The 15306-nt window shown below is 46.2% G+C and overlaps 3 protein-coding genes across 3 annotated transcripts in view; 2 read left to right on the top strand and 1 right to left on the bottom strand.

Annotated features, from left to right (window-relative positions):
• The first annotated feature begins 981 nt into the window (after window positions 1-981).
• C1QBP (complement C1q binding protein) lies at window positions 982-7179 on the top strand. The gene is made up of 6 exons (XM_024207636.3): window positions 982-1294; window positions 2711-2861; window positions 3474-3561; window positions 4163-4258; window positions 5260-5382; window positions 6744-7179. The coding sequence occupies exons 1-6, from the start codon at window positions 1054-1056 to the stop codon at window positions 6891-6893; spliced, it is 849 nt and encodes a 282-aa protein (XP_024063404.1). The 5' UTR covers window positions 982-1053; the 3' UTR covers window positions 6894-7179.
• A 3-nt stretch (window positions 7180-7182) lies between these two features.
• On the bottom strand, window positions 7183-14931 carry RPAIN (RPA interacting protein). The gene is made up of 7 exons (XM_024207639.2): window positions 14840-14931; window positions 12955-13143; window positions 12019-12082; window positions 11037-11151; window positions 10332-10395; window positions 9725-9859; window positions 7183-8950 (listed from the first exon to the last, which is right to left on the bottom strand). The coding sequence occupies exons 1-7, from the start codon at window positions 14915-14917 to the stop codon at window positions 8921-8923; spliced, it is 675 nt and encodes a 224-aa protein (XP_024063407.1). The 5' UTR covers window positions 14918-14931; the 3' UTR covers window positions 7183-8920.
• A 197-nt stretch (window positions 14932-15128) lies between these two features.
• The window catches only part of NUP88 (nucleoporin 88), a 13093-nt gene continuing 12915 nt past the window's right edge, over window positions 15129-15306 (top strand). The window contains exon 1 of the mRNA XM_026656587.2: window positions 15129-15280. Coding sequence (XP_026512372.1) covers window positions 15129-15280 — 152 coding nt within the window. The remainder of the gene's footprint in view (window positions 15281-15306) is intronic.

Here is a 15306-nt window from a genome sequence, read left to right as displayed (position 1 = left end):
TTTCAAAGCTGTATTTGGTGGGAGAGAGGGAGTCTGCTTAATTTGGACTTAAATCATTGCTGACATGACCTTCAACAGTGAGTAGTGATTTTGGGTGTCCAAAATGAGGCGCATTAAAGAGTCGTAATTTTCTGTGGCTGCTCAACTACCGGAAGCCTTTAAGGCAGAGATACTCAACAGGTAGACTGTGAGCCCAGTCCAGCCTGCCAGAGGCTTTTAAGTGGACCCCTACATCCTTTTATTTATCGTCATTATTTTCTCTGGAGTCTGGACCTTGACCAAAATAATTGACTACCTATACCTGAAGCTGTCTCAAGTTGGCATCCACAATCACTAGTCACTTTTGAAAATTGTGGGCTATGGTTATTCTCAGCTGCAGCACACTTGCTTTGTGCTGAAATCGGGTGTTGGCTTTTTGGTGGAAGAAAGAATTCCTATGGCTCAGCCTTCACACCCGGTGGGAACCAAGCTCCGTGGCTACCCCCTGTGAGAGCAAAGGGGATGGGATTATAAATGCGTCTGCCGCTTTCCTGGGCTTGTGGCGCGGCATGGACGCAGTAGGGTTGCCAACCCTCCAGGATTGTGCGGGAGCCTCCAGGAATTAAACAATTAATCTTTAATTAAAGATTGTCATGTGAGGAAACCTCCAGGAAACCAAAGCTGGTAACCCGAGCGGGCGGGCGGGCGAGGGCCCAATCCAGGCTGCCAGGGGCTTTTCAATGGCCCCCTGGGGCGGGGACTTGGCTCCATTTGTACAGCGCCTCGCACGGGGGTGGGGCTCGGGGTGCTCCAGCCGGGCCCATGGAGCCAAGTCCGGAGGTTGCGGGCTCCTGCTGCCCTGGCTCTGCCCCGGTCAGCGCTGCGGCCTAGCCGGGAACAGACGAGCCCCAGTCCGAGTCCGGCGCCTCACGCCCCGGAAGGTGGGAGAAACGCTTCCGGGTGACGACGCGCTTCCGGGTGACGGCTTGCACTTCCGGGTGAGGGGCTGGTCCCTGTGCTCTGCTCCCCCACGTGCCGTGCCCCCGCCTCACTCGGCCTCGCTCTCCTGGCAGGATGCTGCTCGCCCGGGCTCTGCGCGCCGCCGCCGCCGCCCTCCGCCCGCTGCCGCCGCGGGTCCCGCCCTCCCCGCTGCTGCGGCCCGCGGCCCTGCTCTGCGACGCCCGCCCGCCCGCCGCCCGCCCCTTCACCCGCAGCCTCTGGCTGCTCAGCGGGGACGCGGCCGGGACGCAGCGGCCTGGCCTCCTGCGGCCCCAGCGAGCCTCCCCCTGCGGCTGCGGCGGCCTCCACACCGAGGGTAAGACGGGGGGTGGAAGGAGGTGGAAGGAGGCGGCCCCGGGAAGGGCGGGGGGGTGGAGGGAGGCGGCCCCGGGAAGGGCGGGGGGTGGAAGGAGGCGGCCCCGGGAAGGGCGGGGGGGCGAGGCTGGGCGACGCGGGAGTCCCGGGAGGAGAGCGGGGTTTCCTAGGCGCGGGGAGCCCCGTCCCCCGTTTCCCGCGGGCGGGCGGTTCCCGGGAGAAGCGGGTTGCTGGCCTGGGCGGTCAGGGTGCGTGTAACGGGCCCAGGTGGACGCTCCGCCTCTGAGCTGCAGCCTGGGGCTGGCTCCTGGTCCGGGACGGCGAAGGGGCCGGGAGCTCTCGGTCTGGGCTCCGGGCTCCCTCCCTCGGAAGATCTGCAGCTGTAAACCGCTTCTCTCTGGGCTCCTGGTGTTCCCTGTGTGGCACGTGGGCGCTTGTGTTCTCTGCATCTCAACAACTCCTAGGCACAGAGTCTCCTGTGCTTCGAGATGCTGGGGATGGATGGATGGATGGAAGATGTCTGACTGTAGCGGAACTGGGAATTGGGTCTGTGGGATTCTGTTCCTATCTTTATCACTGACAAAATGTGTGACCTTGGGCAAGTCACTTAACCTTTCTGTTATGTGTCAGCCCCGTGTCTCTTTCCTCCCTCCTCCCCCATCTTAACTTCAGCAAACCCAGTGGTGAAATACAGATAATTCACCTGCTTTATGGAAAGGGTTGGTGGTGCATAATGATTGCAAAGCAGTGTGCGCTCCTTAGATGGATGGTTAAACAGGTATTTATCTGTATTGTAATCTAGTTTCAGTCATGGACGTATATTGGGATTGTCACCCTCTGACTTCACTCCTAGGCCCTACAGGGCAGATTCTTATGCCTGAGATCTGTTGTAGTCACTGGGAACCCTGCTTAAGACTCCAGTGATTCTATCCAAGTTCTTGTGCTCACTTCATTAATAATTTAGGTGCTTTTTTTCTCGTGTATTGTACCTGTATCAATACTTGTATGTATTGAAAGAACAGCTTTTAATAATGTCTTTTAGTAATGGCGTGTTACTTAACTCTTCATCCAGAACTTCAGCCCCTTTGGCAAATTAAGGGTTCTCATACGTCATCACTCTGCACACGCTTTAATTCTTTGCCCTCTTCAGTATAGTGCTTTTCAGCTGAACATTGCAAAACTCTTTATGAACGAATAGGCCTTGTAATCTCAGTATAAGGTATGTGGTATTACCTCCCACCATTACCACTTTATACCAGGATAAACTGCGGTACACAGATGTTATTTGGTCAAGTCAGTGGCTAAGCTAGAAATAGAATCCTGGAGGCCTAACTTCATTTTCTCTTCTAGCCACAAGGAAACAATATTTCTCTAACTCAGGTGTTTTAATGTCTTCATCTCTTTTTATTCCTCCCAGGGGACAAAGCGTTTGCAGAGTTTCTGAGAGATGAAATTAAAGAGGAGGAGAAGATCCGGAAACATAAATCCCTGCCCAAGATGTCTGGAGGGTGGGAGCTAGAAGTGCATGGCACTGAAGCCAAATTGTTGCGGAAAATAGCTGGTGAGAGGTAAGTGTGAGATGGGTTTTTCAATGAGCTGATATTTGATCTTGTCAGTGAATATAAGGACTTAGTATAAATACCAGTGAAGCAGGATAAGCATGTCTTGTCCATGATAGATGTTGTGTTAATGAAAAGCTATTAACTTAGTACTGCTTCCCAATGTCACTTGGTGCTGTCATCCAGGCCAAGTGGAGATTACAAAAGCTTTGTAGTCACTTTATTTTTCCATCCTGTAGTGCAATGGGGTATACTTTGCCATTGTATCTTGCCCTGTGTCTTCTAAGGATTCATGGCACCATTTCACCCTAAGGGGCAACAGGAAACATGAATTTAACCTAGTAAACTGAAAATGCATTAGTTCATAAATACAGGGAATTTATGGGGTTTAAACTTTGTGCAGTGATCTTATCTTAAAATTTATCCTTGAGAGTAGCACACCATACGAAGTGCTGGGGAAATTCAGTGAAGTGCACAATATACTTCAGGCCCCGTTATTGACATCCCAGATTGAATAAGCACCTGAAACTTTGTGAGCAGTAATAGAGCTGTGAGTATCAGTTCAACTAATGTGGCTTTTATCTGGTATTTAATCTCATCCTTTGTTACATTGTGTTGAAGGATTACAGTTACATTCAACATTAACAACAGCATTCCACCAACATTTGATGAAGAACCACAAGAAGGACAGAAAGCTGATGAACAGGAGGTAAATTTACAGCCTTTATGTACCCTTTCAATAAGTGCAGTGTAGTAGAGGAGAACATTAGGCATTTGCCTGGTCTACAATTAAACTACCCTCTCCCTCTTATTGCAATATCAAAGGTAGAAAGACACTTGGTAGGCATAAAATGTGCCCGTACAAGAGGATCCTTTGTAGCTAAAAGTGAAGGGAACTAAGATGTTCGAACTTATGGCTACCTTTGCAACTTGCTGTGATATGAAGTACAGTTAAAAAAATCTTAATCCATAAATATATTCACACACCCCTCGATCTTTTATAAGGTCATCTATATTTATGGTGATGGTGGGATTTAATCAGCCGGTATTACAATAGTTAGTAAATAGAATCACTTACCACTTTTAAAGTGAGCGATGTGATGGTTTTGAGGCAAAAACTTGCTTTGCTGTGAACACCGATATTAGACATATTCAAGGAATCTGTGTAGTGTCTAAAAACCAACCAGTTTAAGTTTTGTAGCAGTTGGTTTATGTACTGCCTGCTATCCCCACTGGTCTTTGTATAGAAAGTAGTTACCTAGCATAGGTGGAGTCCAATGCTAACGTGATCTTCCTCTTACTTTTCATAGCCTGAACTTACATCGACTCCTAACTTTGTTGTAGAAGTAACAAAAGATGACCCCAAACAGACTCTTGTGCTTGACTGCCACTATCCTGAGGATGAGGTAGGTATCATGAATTGGAGGAAGTGAACCACTGGTAATTGTGGGTTGAATGGGACAATGCACTCTGATTCTGTGCATCGTCTTATTCCTCTTGTCTGGTCAGGCAAGATTTTGCTGTACAACGTATATGCGCTTCCATAATGTATAGACTGTCCTATTACCATCTTGTTCAGTGTGACACAATAAAAGGTTTTAAATGTTTGCAGAGCTGGGAAGTTCCACTCCACTCTGCATATCCTGGTCTCGCTTCCCTAAGTATAGCTGCTTGCTTTCCTCTGTTCTAATAGCTTCTGCTGAACAGAGTAGGCAGAAGGAAGTGAGCAGCAATTTTTAGCAGTGTACCGTAACTTGAAGGACAGCTATTTATTTATTTATATATATATATATTTATTTATTTTTCTACACAATGCATAATTGACTTGTGGAATTCATTGTCACTAGATGTCATTGAGACCAAGAATAGTAGAATTCCAAAATAAATTAGACATTTTTTCTGTAGAGAACATTGCAGTTGCATTTGAATTTTTTTTTAAAAAAACCTTAATAAAATCCTTAGAAGGGATATAAATCTTAATGCTTCATAGTATAAGCCAAACTCTAGTTGACAATGTTTAGGAGGAAACTTCTTCTTGGGTTATTCCAGAATTGTCCATTAGAAGATTTTGTACATCTTCCTCTGAAGCAATTGGTACTGGCCACTGTCAGAGACAGGATAATGGGCAACAAATAATGGTGGATTGATCCATTATGGCAACTTGAGTGTTTTTGTGCTTATGTGTAGGTGTCCTTACCACATGTACACAGCAAGAGGAGAAGTAGGGACTCCTAAGTATGTTAATAATCAAAACCTGCAAGTGTAGTTAGCTTTACCATGTGTCAGTCATATTGTTGGGCTCCATAGCTTTTGCCAGCTGAATAACGTTCCTGATCCAGAATGTAATGGCTGAAGGTGCTCTCCAGTTAGGGCAGTTCTTCCTCACAGATCTCCTTTCTTGTCTCAGATTGGACATGGGGAAGAGGAGGAGAGTGACATTTTCTCAATCCGGGAGGTCAGCTTTCAGCCCACTGGAGAATCAGACTGGAAGGACACCAACTACACTCTCAGCACAGACTCTCTTGACTGGGTAGGTGCTGCTAAAACCTGTGTAGCACATGAGACTGCATAGAGCTTAGCTCAACTCATCCCATTTGGTTTTCTCTCTAGATGTTGATATAGTCACCAGGAGCCCTGTCCTGGGATCGCTTCTTGGTGAGCTCTTGTTGAGAAGGAGAGTCCAGTGGTTAGGGTGCTTGCCTAGGACTTGGTATTCCCTACTCTGCCCCAGGCTTCCTGTGTGACTTTAGGCAATTCTGTGCCTCAGTTCCCCATCTGTAAAATGGGGATAATAGCACTGCTGTCCCTTATAGGGGTGCTGTGAAGATGAATATAGATCTATGAGGTGCTCAGATACTACTGTGATGGGAGCCATATATGTACCTAAGATAAATTGAAGTCAGTGAGACTTCTGCAGGCTTATCTGTAGAATACTGACCAAGTATCAGTTAGTGAAATTATCCCAGTTGTGTGAAAATTTGACAGATCATTTAAGGTAAAGTTAGCAGACACTCATGCATGTTCTTCTGTCTGTGTGTTACGGGCACATTTTATTATGCATATTTTGTGTGTATTTACCAAAAACCTCACCAGGCATGTGCTGATATCCTCTACATGCCAGTGATTTAATTGGAAATCCATGTGGGAGAAAGGATTGGTATGTGCAAGTCCTTTTGCAGGCTCAGGTCTGTATCAAGAAGTGAGACTCACTGGCTGGAACAGTACTACTGATAATGCCAGAGGTTGAGATGCTGATTTTTTTTTTTTTAACATACACAATCAAATTGGGCAAAGGGGAAGGTCTTCTACATCCCTGGTTCACATTTACTGCTTAGTACAAAACGTGTTCTTTGGGGTGGCATTATCACGCAAGTCTACTTGCAACTCTAACAATAGATGAATATGAAAAAATGCAATGTATGATTTGGAAAGGAACTGAATCTTAATTGAACAGGTCTATACCTCTGGTACCAATCTTCTGACCATGCTGGCCAGACAGTACTGAAAATAACCTGTGTCCAAACTTCAAATACATAGCATTACACGGAGAATCTTGGGTGGGATAAAAGGCTTTTTGGTGATGCAGATGGTTTTCAGCAGACTTGATTTACTAGCTTGCATTGTCATTAGACCATCTCAGTATTACAGTTGGGTGCAGTTTAGTAGAAAATAACAGTATGATCCATCCATTAGAGGTCTCCTCTATCATTCCTGTATTAGTCTCCTGTAAATCTTGATCCTAGTTTAGGCCTGCTGTGAGGAAGGGAACAGGTTCTATGAATTTCGGGAAAATACATTCACTTCTTCCCAGTGGAAAGTGAAATACAAAAGGGCATTTAAAAGTAATGCTTATCTATAATTCTTTGTTGAATAATTATAAATTTCTTGCAGGCTCTGTATGACCACTTAATGGATTTCTTGGCTGACCGAGGAGTGGACAACACATTTGCTGATGAATTAGTTGAGCTCAGCACTGCATTAGAGCACCAGGAGTACATTAAATTCCTTGAAGACCTTAAAAGCTTTGTCAAATGTCAGTAGATGAGGAAATTAAAAGTCAAAGCCTGCAAATGTGGATATCCTGCAGCAGTGCTCTTACCTGCAGCTGATACCACCAGTAAGTTTAAAACTTCAAAGTGGGATAAACACATCATGGAAAACTAAATGATTCTCAATGATTGCATTTCAAATTTAATTTATGTTGCAGCCTGGATTTTAAGTTTTGTGTCATTCTCACACCTCCCACCAGTTTGGGTATTTTTGTACAATTAAGAAACATGATATAATGACATGAAGAATAAAATCCACTCGAGAAAAATTTTCTTTTGGCTTTACTGTTGCTGGTTAAGAAGTGCTGTAAATTGGTCAGAGGCAAATACTTAGGTAGAAGTCATAGATGCCTTTCGGCGGGTCATGGGGAAGCTGAGTTCTTAAAATTCAGACTGCATTTTATTTGTGGTGGCATATAAGATATTAGACTGTTAAATTAATTTGCCTCAACATAGAAGGTGATTGGAGGCAGGAGAGGAAGCATATTGTTTCTAAATGAATAGTTCAGATCTTATCCAGACTGATGACAGAGCTGCCAACACTGACTTTCATCTTGTAGGAGTTGGTTTCTCAGGCCACTTCCTCATGGTTAGATACCTGCATGACAAATCTTGCAGGCAGACTTATGCACTGTGAAGATGCCGCTCCCTTGCCCCTATTCCTCATTTTTGGATAAATATTTAGAATCCACTGATGCCAACTATGATATAGTAAAACTAGGCTTGCTGGATTAATTTGACTGCACCATTGAAAGGAAATTCTGATCACAGGGACTAGGTTGAGTTCCTGACAACTTGGAAGGCCCAGCTCATATTGGGTAAAGTTAAGCATGTATGGATTAACTCTTGTAGTATTTCAGAGCACCACTACCCTTTTTATCTGGTTACTTAACATTTTATCAGTTTGTTTTCCTTTACAGGTTAAAATTGAAATGTAACATTTCTAGTATCTAATCTTTCAACTACATTGTTTAATACAAGTTAAATAAACATAGGAACCCACTATCATGGGGTTGGGCTTTTTATAACCCTGTTGGCCACTCAATCAGCTGTACCAGTATGAGTTCTTATATAGACCAGCTGTTTAGCTCACTCACTCAGCACCCAATCAGAGCTACAGTGGTCTTTATTTGGAATGGCCAGACATATTCCTCAGCAGCATGTATCCATCACATCAGTGATTCTGAAAACAGCTGAGCTGTGACTGCCCTACTCTGATAAAGAGGTCAGGCTGATTTAAAGGGCACTACTATATCATAACTTACTTCAAACAACTACCCTCTACAGTCAAAAGGAAGTGATGGATGAGTTTTTACATTTCACATTTGTCACTGCATACTAGTCATAGCTTGTGTCTGGCTCAAGGTTGCAAATAAAGATGCACTGTATCATGCTTCCTATTCAATGGTACATACTTTTACTGTTTAGACTTGGTATGTATTAGTCTTTTTCCTGTGATAAAGGTCAGGGGTTAAGCTGTAGTAGCAATGATGGGGACATTAGATCCAGTGAGAGGGAAGACTTTTTAATGTAATTTTTGTAAGTGCCAGTTTGTTTAAAATGGTACCTTTGGTCTTGGTGTATGTTCACTTACATTTCACAACTGAAATTTTCCATCATCAACCCTGGAGCAGGCACCTCCTGCTCTAGAGTAAGTCATGTGTAACTACACAAGCTGAGACAGGCAGAGCCCCAGCTGTTCTTGCTGCAGAACAGGAAATGAATGAAAAGCCAGAGAGGCAGCAGTAAGTTATGAGAAGGCTTGTGCTGAATTCAAGATTCTGGGAGGCTTGTCTCATTTATGTGAATAGCCACATCTCATTTCAAATATTTATTTAGCTATCAAAAGTGCAGATTAAGCCAATATTGCTTGATATCCAGTATTAAAGTACAAAAACATTATATACAGTTAAATATAAAAAGAAAAGATGTGCAGGATGCCATCCAAGTTGCTTAGAGGCTGAAAGAAGGATCTTACTAGTGTATTCTTTCCATGGAGAAAACCCAGCAGGGTTGTAGTTATATGAGAACTGTCCAAGAGTCACAGACCTTTAGAAAAGAAAGTGCCCAGTCACTTACAGGTATAGACTATACAACAGTAATTATAACACTAGGGCACTAATGCTAAGAGGCACCCCCTAAACCTGGGTTTGGTCTATTCACAGGGAGACACTCAAGAGGGGACCATACTATGTCTAAAGGTTATGTTGATTTCAGCACAACATTTGGGACTTCTATAAACAAGCTTTCAGTACGCTTAAATCAAAATGGTTTCACAGCTTGTTACTGAAATGAAAAGAGTGATCTTGTGGATTTAAGCATTCCCTGCAGCGTTTGCAATCCAAACTTTGCAGCACTGTGCTAGTGCAGGAGAACCAGAAAGTAAAACACAGATGAGTCAGTTTCACTAGGTTGTCTAAGATGAGACAACTAGAAAAAAGGAAACAAAGATGAAGAGGAACTTATATTTTAAAGACATCTTTAGTTTTAGTAAAATAGCCTGTTTATTCAGGATATAGATAATTACTTAGCCCAATAGTTCCATTTGTGTTACATGGCATGGAAATACATACTGCATATCATACATGTAAAGGACAAGTAGCCAAATTAGAAAATGGAATGAAACCCTACGGTCTTGTTCCTCATAGAAATGCCGTGTTTTTCCAAACCCAGCAGCTTCCCAAAAGGGGTGTGTTGGGGTGGAGGGGGGGCACGGTTGAAAGGGGAACAGCACAATAGGTTGATTTGTTTTTGCCTACTACATGGAGAAGCGCACATGAATGGGGATGCTTCCCCGAGACTCCCGTGGCAATTTAGACTCACCGGACAGCTCATGAGAAGATTGGCTTCTCCCTCCATTCCACTAGTGATGGAGAACTCAGGATTGTGAAGACACTGATGACCATGTTCTGTTACACTGTCTTCTAGAAGTGACCGGAGCTTCTGTTCTGTCATGCCCTGAGACAGAAATAGATTAAGAAACTCATCTTGTGCTTTTAAGAGGATTTTCTTAGGAGTTGCTTTGCAGCAAGTTTACCTAACTCCAAGAACTAGCATTTCTGACTGCACAGCTCCACATGCTGGATGATTCACTTCAGACACAAGCTACTACACTGGGTTTCTTCAGCTTTTTTTTGTTCTATATGATGCTTAGTAGGAGAGAGAATGTATAGGCCCATATTTTCTCCCAGGCCCCTGCTGCTTGGTTCTCCAATCATTCCATTCAGTGGACTTCTGGGATGGGCTCTACAGACCACAGTTTGAGAACCACAACTCTGCGCAGCCACCTTCCCATCAAACTCGTATGGGTGCAAAAGAGGACCAAGACAGGGCCACAAAAACATGAACGCACCATGTCAGCAGCATTCAAAACAGAGAGGCAACTTTGCCCCAGAATTCTCAGGCACTACAACAATACATGATAGGTTACCTGTGTGCTGATGTATAATCCACACTGGCATAAAACCAAATGACTCATCACAGTCAGGTTATTCCTAGAAATAGAACACAATGTGATAGCCTTGACAGACAACTAGAAAGAGAAAACACTGAATTCCAACCAGACTGAAGTTAGATTTTAGAAGCATCTCTCACACACAGGATTTGTGCCTTCTGAGTAACTGTAACAATCAAACCCTTACTAGAGAAAGAGGTTTGCTTCTCCCCGCTGCCATGCAAGAGGCCAAACTGCATCTGCAGCCAGAGAGAATGACTATTTATCAACTCACTGCAGAATGCCCTGTACCACTTATGGCTATTTTGATCATCAGCGTACCCTATAGTATGCTTCATGCAATGAATGGTATGGAAGAGAGGCATAAAGCTGAGGTGTTCAAGTCATGTTACACACAAAATATGAGGTCTGGTCTTAACTTCTTATGGCATATTGCTGTTAAAGGCCTACTGAGTTCCACAGCTGGCTGCATTCCAGTGATAAGTGAAGAGCTGCATATATCTCTCATTACAGCAAGAATGAATGAAGCCAGACTTCATCAGCCAATCACCAGTTGTTAGAAAGCATGCATAAGAAGATGTTTAAGCTTTGACATCGTCATCACATACTTGGGTGAAATTCAGGTCTACTGGCTTGTGAGGTAGTTAACATATAGCATTTGATGACAGGAACACACTTCACCTTTTACACACTGGACAGATAATCTTGTTGCCTGCGTCCAAGCTGTCAAGCATTGCATTGAGGCACTCCTGGTCAAACTGCAGACTCCGTTCATATTCTTCTATTGTCAACTGTTCTGTTAAAAAACAACAAAAAACAGTTGTCATTGGCTACGGACCTAAGACAAATGTCAAGATGAAATTGCTATGGCTATGCAGAAAGAAATCTGGGTTAGTCGCTATTTCTAACTTATCTTTCTTTGGGACAGCTGCAAAAACATTAGGGGATTCTGTCTTAAATCCTTACTCATGATGCACACTGAAAACCTCTAGATGCTCCTAATCTAACTCTGCCTACTACACCTTCCACCCAAAGATCTCAAAGTACTTTACAAGCATTAATCAACTGCACCTCACATCTTCCTATTTTATAGGTAGGGAAACAGAGATTGTGATTTGTCCAAAGAGTGTCAGAGCCTGAAACTCCTGGATCCCAGCGCTGTGCTCAGACTACTCTCATTTCAGAGGATACAAAAGGAGATTTGTTGTGTGCTATTATGACTGTCATTTGGTCATTGGCTGCTCACGGGAAAGTCAAAATATTTTATATATATGGGAATACTGGAACATTTTTACTTATCCAGCAATGGATTTTCCAACCCTTTAGAAGGGAACTAAAACTCTCGCGAAAAGTCCAAGCTCATGTTCTTCATTGACCTCTCACACATCCCATGATTTAACTCCCAACTCTTGGAGTTGTAACAAAGCAATGCTACCAATCACATCCAACCACCTTCCAGGATCCCAAAGCATCTGAGATCATGGATTTTTTGGGGGTTTTTTTGTTTTTGTTTAAGAGTCCTTTGGAAATCACATGATTTCTGAGCCAAGAAGAAAGTCCAGCCTCAAATAAATGGATGACTAGGATTTCAGGAAGGTTAAAAATGGCTCACGGAGGGTATTTGCATGTGTCAGTATCAAGAATATGTTTTTTGAAAAGCTACCTTGTGAGATCAACTCTTGTTGGATTTCCTCCAGTACTGCTAGTTCATCAGGGTCCTCCAACACCTGAAACATACATAGATGAGGATTAACATCAGCTGGACAGTACTGCATTAAAACAATCCAGTGTAATCAAACAAGTGACTCTGCTGCCTTTGCAACTATATAGTGGGAGTTTCCTGAACTTCCATGGTGTGTTTGCAGCTAGCAAGCAGAGGTTTCCAGACTCTTTTAAAGCTAGATAGAAGTTTCAAGGAAATACAGCCCCACTCCCCTTTAACGTCAAACCGTAACATTTTATACCCATTTGTAGATGTGTCATTCTAAGAAATTGGACAAACAACACTAATCTTTAAAAACCAGGCACAAAAAACAAACAAACCCCCCAGAATCACAAGATTCACATGCAACTGGTGCTGAAGGGAACTTCCCATTCCTAGCTATAAGGGACTGAGAGGCAGTAGCGCCTGATGTTGGATCCTCCACTCATATGGCTGAAGCAGCTCAAAGCTTTTGAGCTGTGCAAATCTTGACCAGCCAGAGGCATGAGATCCTTAAAGCAGGGCATTACAGCTAGATCCCTACTACCCAGAAAGGTGAGAAGGGTACTAGATATAAATAACAATAGATGTACATTATCTTGAGATGAGAAGATGGAGAGCTGTGCATATCTGCAACCCTGAGATAGCACCTGATTAGCAGAGCGAAGCCTGGGAAGTTTAAAGATGAGCCCTAAAGCAAACAGGCTTTTGAAAGTGTAAGGGCCTGCACGTAACAGGAACGATCAGGCCCATTAGAGGGACTGAAGTGTTAAAGGTTTAGTCTCTTAATAAATGTTTCTCCGGTTGAGGACGGAGATGCAGTTTGTAACATCGTTCGGTGGGGAAGCCATGTATAGGGCAGCTCCAAGATGAGGTGCAAGAATCCAGCTCACTGACCTGTGACAGCGCCTCCTTTCTCCTGAGGGAGGGCAGGCTCACGTTCACTGACTGCAAGGCCTGCCACTCCTCCTCCATCACCTCCTGCACGAGAAGAGCAGCCCTTGCATTGCAATGCACTTTCTCCCCAGCCTGGCGGTATCGATCCAGCAGCTTGGCACGACTGTTTTTAAGTCTCTCCACACAGCGCTTAGAGAGAAGAGAAAAGAGATGATGCAGGATTCATTAGCGTCACGCCTCTTCTTTTGGCTGGACAACGGGGCAACCAGACGCTGGTTTTATAGCTCAGGGATGTAACTGAAGAAAATTGAGAAACTACAGGACTGTAATAGCAACATGGTTTTTGGGAAATCCCACTTGCCAACTGGAGCAGGTGGATAGAACCAGAGACCAGTCAGGCTCCTAGACCATTAGCAGACAGGAGGCCAAGAGCTCAGGTTCAATCCAGTTTGGCTGGGATCTCTCTCCAGTCAGAAGGTAAATCAAAGGAAACAGCTGTATTTTCTGCCCAATCTCGAATACACAGGGACCAAATTTTTATGGTGCTGCTATGATAATCCCTTGTGTGTTGCCAGAACTCAACTCAGATACATATTTGGCTGGCAATTCTTTGGCTTCTTCTGGCTAGAAATTACTTGTTCTGCCATCAGCCAGCTGTATATATACTGTCCCCACTCCCTTCTCTCTCTATCTTTTAAGAATAATCTAGAGTTGGTGGTAAGGGGGTAGGAGAATTGACCGGAAATCAGAGCCTGACAATATTTATTTCTCAAGGTTGTACTACTGGCAGTAGAAACCTAGGAAACTCAGAACAGCTCCCCTCTTCCCCCCACTGCCACTAAAGCGCACAGAAGGTCCACATTCAACTCTTCTTTCTAGGTAGCTTTCAGGGTGCCATTGAAAACAAAGCAGTGGCCAACTCATATCTGTTTGAAAATGGTCCTACTGGGTTCCAGGAGGTGGACTGGCACAACCCCTTGTCAAAACAAGGGAACCAGAAGGGGACACTGAGCAGAGAACTCCGGACTGCGCTCACTGCTCCTCCAAGGTGTCAAGGAAGCCAGCAGACGCTGCCCAGAGGCACTCTGCCTGGATGCGTGAACGGAGAGAGGATCGGAAACAGGCCCCACAGTCGCAGGAAACCCCCTGAGCCAACATCCTCTCCCTGGTGTTGTAGACGGCCACTTTGGCCATCACTCGGAGGAGGTTGACAGGGAGGTCCCGTGACTGTGGGGCCACGGATAGGGTGTGCATGTATGAGAAGGTCGGGGGAGAAGTGCAGGAGGAGCCGGAAAAGGGGCTGCAACCTGATGCGCGCAAGCTAAACGGGCGCCAGGGTCTCCCCCACGCCACAAAAGGGACAGGCCTCAGGGACTGGGGTGAACCACGAAAAAGGTGTTAGGGAGACAGCATGGCCCAGTGCATAAACACTGGCCTGGTGAGTCAGAAGACCTGGGCTCTAGTCCCGCCTTTGATCACGTAAGCCTTCCGTGCCTCAGTTTCCCAGTGTGGAAGATGGTGCCGATGGGACTCTACCCGCACTACTACAGTAACTATTACTATTAACAGGTCTCCCCACCCGGGCCAGGGCTGCTCGCCACCCAGCCTGTGGGCAGGGGACTCCCGCCGCCTGGATCTCTCACCCCAACAGCGGCCGGAGAAACACCGGGCCATGCCGAGTGGAGGGACCCCTTCCCACTGCTTCCCTGCCCCCGCCCGTCAGCTGCAGCCAGCCCGGGGCAGGGGCTGGAGGGACCCAGGAGCGGGGGGCAGCCCGCAGAGCCGCCCGTCGCGGGATGGGGAAATCGTTACAATGTATCCAGTGCCCGAACGCCGGGCGCCCCCGCGTTCTACAGACGGGGGGGGGGCGGCACCCTTCCCTCACCCGGCGGTAGGTCTCCTTCCAGGGCGGGGCTGCGGCCCCCTTGTAGAGAGAGCGATGCCGCTGCCCCAGCGCCTCCATGCCGCGAGCACAGCCCAGACCCGGCCCCGCGTGGTGCGCGCCGGGACTTGTAGTCCCGCTCTGCGCCGCCCGCGCGGTGCACGCTGGGACGTGTAGTCCCGCTCTGCGCCGCCCGCCCGGTGCACGCTGGGAGCGGTAGTTCTGAGGCGCCAGCCGGCCCCGGCGCGCTGATTGGCGAGCGGAGCCCGGCGCTGTTCCGGTGCGGCGGGCGATGGCGGCCGAGGGGGAGCCGGCGGACGAGTGGCGGGCGGCGCTGCCGCACCACGCCGTGCTGTGCCGGCTGCGGGAGCAGAGCGCGGAGAGACCCAGCCCCCCCGGGCCGACCCGCAGCCTCATCTTCGGGCTGGACGCGGACCTGTTCCTGTGGGACGCGGAGCGCGGCGCCTTCT

This window comes from Terrapene carolina, unplaced genomic scaffold (assembly GCF_002925995.2).
Source record: "Terrapene carolina triunguis isolate 2854851 unplaced genomic scaffold, T_m_triunguis-2.0 Scaffold231, whole genome shotgun sequence".
Lineage (NCBI taxonomy): Eukaryota > Metazoa > Chordata > Testudines > Emydidae > Terrapene > Terrapene triunguis.
This window is presented reverse-complemented; position numbering and strand designations above follow the sequence as displayed.

Bases quoted from the DNA above. Each gene is read 5' to 3' on its own strand.
- C1QBP (XM_024207636.3), top strand. From the start codon at position 1,054: ATGCTGCTCGCCCGGGCTCTGCGCGCCGCCGCCGCCGCCCTCCGCCCG. The intron at 1,295-2,710 runs GTAAGACGGGGG...TATTCCTCCCAG, and splicing joins CGGCGGCCTCCACACCGAGG to GGGACAAAGCGTTTGCAGAG. The intron at 3,562-4,162 runs GTAAATTTACAG...TACTTTTCATAG, and splicing joins AGAAAGCTGATGAACAGGAG to CCTGAACTTACATCGACTCC.
- RPAIN (XM_024207639.2), bottom strand. From the start codon at position 14,917: ATGGAGGCGCTGGGGCAGCGGCATCGCTCTCTCTACAAGGGGGCCGCA. The intron at 12,083-12,954 runs GTCAGTGAGCTG...TGTATGTTTCAG, and splicing joins GAAAGGAGGCGCTGTCACAG to GTGTTGGAGGACCCTGATGA. The intron at 11,152-12,018 runs GTAGCTTTTCAA...GTTTTTTAACAG, and splicing joins ACAAGAGTTGATCTCACAAG to AACAGTTGACAATAGAAGAA.